The sequence below is a fragment of the Colobus angolensis genome, unplaced genomic scaffold, assembly GCF_000951035.1.
Source record: "Colobus angolensis palliatus isolate OR3802 unplaced genomic scaffold, Cang.pa_1.0 Scaffold143, whole genome shotgun sequence".
In the NCBI taxonomy this organism is placed as follows: domain Eukaryota; kingdom Metazoa; phylum Chordata; class Mammalia; order Primates; family Cercopithecidae; genus Colobus; species Colobus angolensis.
In genome coordinates this window covers 486,948-490,340 of record NW_012114522.1, presented here as the reverse complement: position 1 = coordinate 490,340, position 3,393 = coordinate 486,948, and the positions used below count along the sequence as shown (strand labels likewise).

The 3,393-nt window shown below is 56.4% G+C and overlaps 1 protein-coding gene across 2 annotated transcripts in view; it reads right to left on the bottom strand.

Annotated features, from left to right (window-relative positions):
- The window catches only part of RGS12 (regulator of G-protein signaling 12), a 125,593-nt gene that overhangs the window by 24,864 nt on the left and 97,336 nt on the right, over positions 1–3,393 (bottom strand). For both annotated transcript variants that reach the window (XM_011935376.1, XM_011935377.1), the window contains 2 exons: positions 681–850; positions 87–179 (listed from right to left, as the gene is read on the bottom strand). In XM_011935376.1, coding sequence (XP_011790766.1) covers positions 87–179; positions 681–850 — 263 coding nt within the window. The remainder of the gene's footprint in view (positions 1–86; positions 180–680; positions 851–3,393) is intronic.

Sequence of the window (3,393 nt, the reverse complement as noted above, 5' to 3'; positions counted from 1 at the left end):
CCTCACACACGCGCCGCCATCTCACACACACGCCGCCCTCACACACGCGCCCTCTCACAGCCCCCACTTCCCGAGTGTAGACTTACCTCCTTTTTGTCATGTGCAGGAACATGATTAAAATATTCACAGGCCTGCCAGAATAAAATGTTTTCTTCGCTGAATTCTTTCCTTAGAAAATCCTAAGAAAGATACCATTTATTAACATTGATACACGGTCCTCCTTTTTCTTACTTCCCTTCTACAGAAACCATGGGGTCATAGGCTGCTCAGTGAGCTGCCCGAGGGCCTGGGGAGAGAAGCCTCATTGCTGCTCAGCACTTTAGGGAACCGCGCTGCCGCTTCCAGCTGTTTCCCCAAAAGCAAAACATCTCTTTGAAGAGCTGGCAGCAGGCACCTGGCTTCTCAATGCACATAGGAAGCTCCAGTGCGGCGGGCTGCAGAGACCCCGGTAGAGAGCGGGAGGGCCAGGGACTCTCCCTGGGGACAGAACCAGGGGCAGGATTCAACCCACCCTCCTCTGAGCTCTTGAGAGGGTGGCGGTCCAGGGAGGGGAGGCCCTTGCCACAGGCCTGCTCAGAGCCTGCAGGGTGCCGCTGTCTCTAGGGCAGCCCACGGATCCTGCTCAGCAGTCTCTGCAGAGCACAGACTGCTCCGCTCTCCCTGGGCTCTTCCCCACTCACAGAGAAGTAGTGGACACCGATGGGGTCCTGCAGCAGGCGCTCGAAGGACACGGCCCAGCTGGCGACCCTCCTCTCACGCAGGCGCCGGCAGCTCTGCACGCTGGGGAGGCTGGCATTGCTGCTCAGGCTGTTGTTGCTGACGCAGTCCTTCAGGTCGGCGCCCGTCAACTCTGCGGGACCAGTACAGACAGCACCTGCACCCCTGCCCTCCGCCTGGGCCCAGCAAGCGCTCTGCCTGCCCACGGGAGACCCTGGGACACGCAGCAAGCTCTGTCCCAACACCCACTCAGTCAACAACCATGTACGGCACAACTACCACCTGCCAGTGCATTCTACACACAGGGATGGAGCAGGGAACAAAACACAGACCCCAACCTTGAGCGGCTGCACATGTGTGTGCACGAGCACACACACATTCACACATGCATACCCACACAACACCGCTGCACGACACTCATACGCTCACACGTGCACACTCACCCAAACAATAACAAACTACAGCCACAGGGTTGAACAAGAAAAGCAACTAACCTTACATAGAAACATGCACACACAGAGCACTAAGACCAGCACGGCAACGAGGCGTTTCCCAGACTTGCTAGAGCAAAAGCAACTGGGCGCAGGGCGCCGTGTATGCCACGTGTGTTATGTCCTGACCTGCGGTGCCCTCGGGGATGAGTGTGCAGTCCAGGGGGGCACGAGGCTCACCTTCCGGACGTGGAGCCCACACACCCGTGACTGTGCACTGCTCCACATGTGGCTCCTTTTCAACACGAAACGCTCAGGCACAGTGTCCAGAGCTAAGCCCTCAGACACGCGTGTCAGCTCAGTGGCTCATTACAGGCAACCCGACGTGGGGTATGGCACAGCACGCATCCCAGGACACCAGATCCTGCCTGACTTGTCTGCAAAATGGCCCTCAGTGGCCTTTGGTTCCCAGTATCTCCTGAGCTCTTGAATAAAGAGAAGGGAGGTCCCCAGGAAATCCCCGTTCATCATCCTCGTCCACCAGACGCGAGCAGTGTGATGGGCAGCCCTGTCCCTGAGTGGGCGACCTGGCCTGAGCCCAAGAAGAAGGGATGCGGCCAGTGTGAGGCCAGCTTCAGGAGCCACTGCCCACTCTGCTGAAGCACAAGTGCTTCCTCTGTGAGCATAGCGTATCTCACACGGGGCTGTCCTTAGCCTGCAGCTGAGCCACGCCCTGCTGACCACAGATGACGTGTGACAAGGTGGCCACTAAACCTGTGTTGTTAGGAGGCCCTGGGTTTTGGGCTTGGTTTTCTGCCACAGCTTTAAGGAACGCAGCTGACTGACAGAGCAGCCTCACAGAATGTTGTCAGCAGCATAATAAAATATGCTATGCTCCCCTCCTGCTCCTTCACCAGCCTCCTGTGGCACAGTGCACAGGATAAACCACCCAGGCTGGCACTGCCGTAAAGTCAAGGCCACAGGACTGATCCCACTGGACGAGTTGATGGGCTCCAGCTCCAGGCCAGCAATTAGAACACATCTTATTAGCAGCAAGGGACCAGAGGTAGGAAGGGAGCAGTCATGAAGCATCAACTCCTCTCAGGGGCAGAAGTGACACTAAACCTTATGGATTCAGCCCAGTTTGCAGATGTGCTCTAGGCGACAGGCAGAGGCCTGGCCAGAGGCTTCCAAGGAGGCGACAGTGTGGGCCCCACTAAACCAGAGAAAAGTGGAGCCCTAGGGCCCAGGAGACAAAACCAGGGATTTGATCCAACAGTGTCCCTCATGGTCAGCATGGCAGCCAGAGGCTACACTCAGCAGGAGTCATTCAAACTGCAAAGAGCATTTAGATTAAAAAAGAAAATGTTAAAGAATAATCAAATAATTTAAACTGCTATAGAAAAAATTAAAAGAAGACTGCAAGGAAGTTCTTGGATAGGATCGGAAACACACAGTGTTAATCTTTCCTTGAATCCACCATGCTGTTGATCTGCTATTTGTGAGATCACATGTGTGATCGCAGTGGCCGCCAGCATGCAGTGAAGACCGACAGGCCTGCAGCTGGGGCTCACCCGGAAGCCCTGACTCTGACCTGCGGGGGAACTGGGGCTCACCCGGAAGCCCTGATTCCGAGCTGCGGTGGAAGGGGCGGCACGCACTGCGAGAGGACGCGTACCGGCGCTCACATTCAGGACAGGGCGGCCAAGCTAGGAGCCCTGGGGCCAAGGACACAAGGACAGGGGCCATGTGAGGCTCCCTCTGCACCCAGCACCTCTGCCACCATGTCGACAGAACTGTCTGGAAATGCCCTGCTTCAAGAATCCCAACATCCAAGACTTCCCCATGTGGCAAATGCCCCGTTCTGCATGTAAGCTGGGTGTGAAACTCTCGGGCATACACTCACTTGCAGACTCACTCTGTCTGGGGCAGGGGTCCTGGGAGGGGCCAACTCTTTGTGCTTGCCTAGTATCCTGTCACCAGGGAACAGAGGAGCAACACGTCACAGGCAGGAACTCTCCCTAAACGGACATACCACACCAGCACTTGCCTATGGGTGTCTTGTTAGAACCACACAAGTGCAGTGTGAAAGCTCCTGTGGGAAAGTTATGCAGGAAATGAGGGGAACAAACGAGATGAGCAAGACGCCAGGCCAGGCGGGCCTAACACGAGAGCACACACAGACCACAGTCCCGAACACGCAGGGCCAGGCGGGCCTAACACGAGAGCACACACAGACCACAGT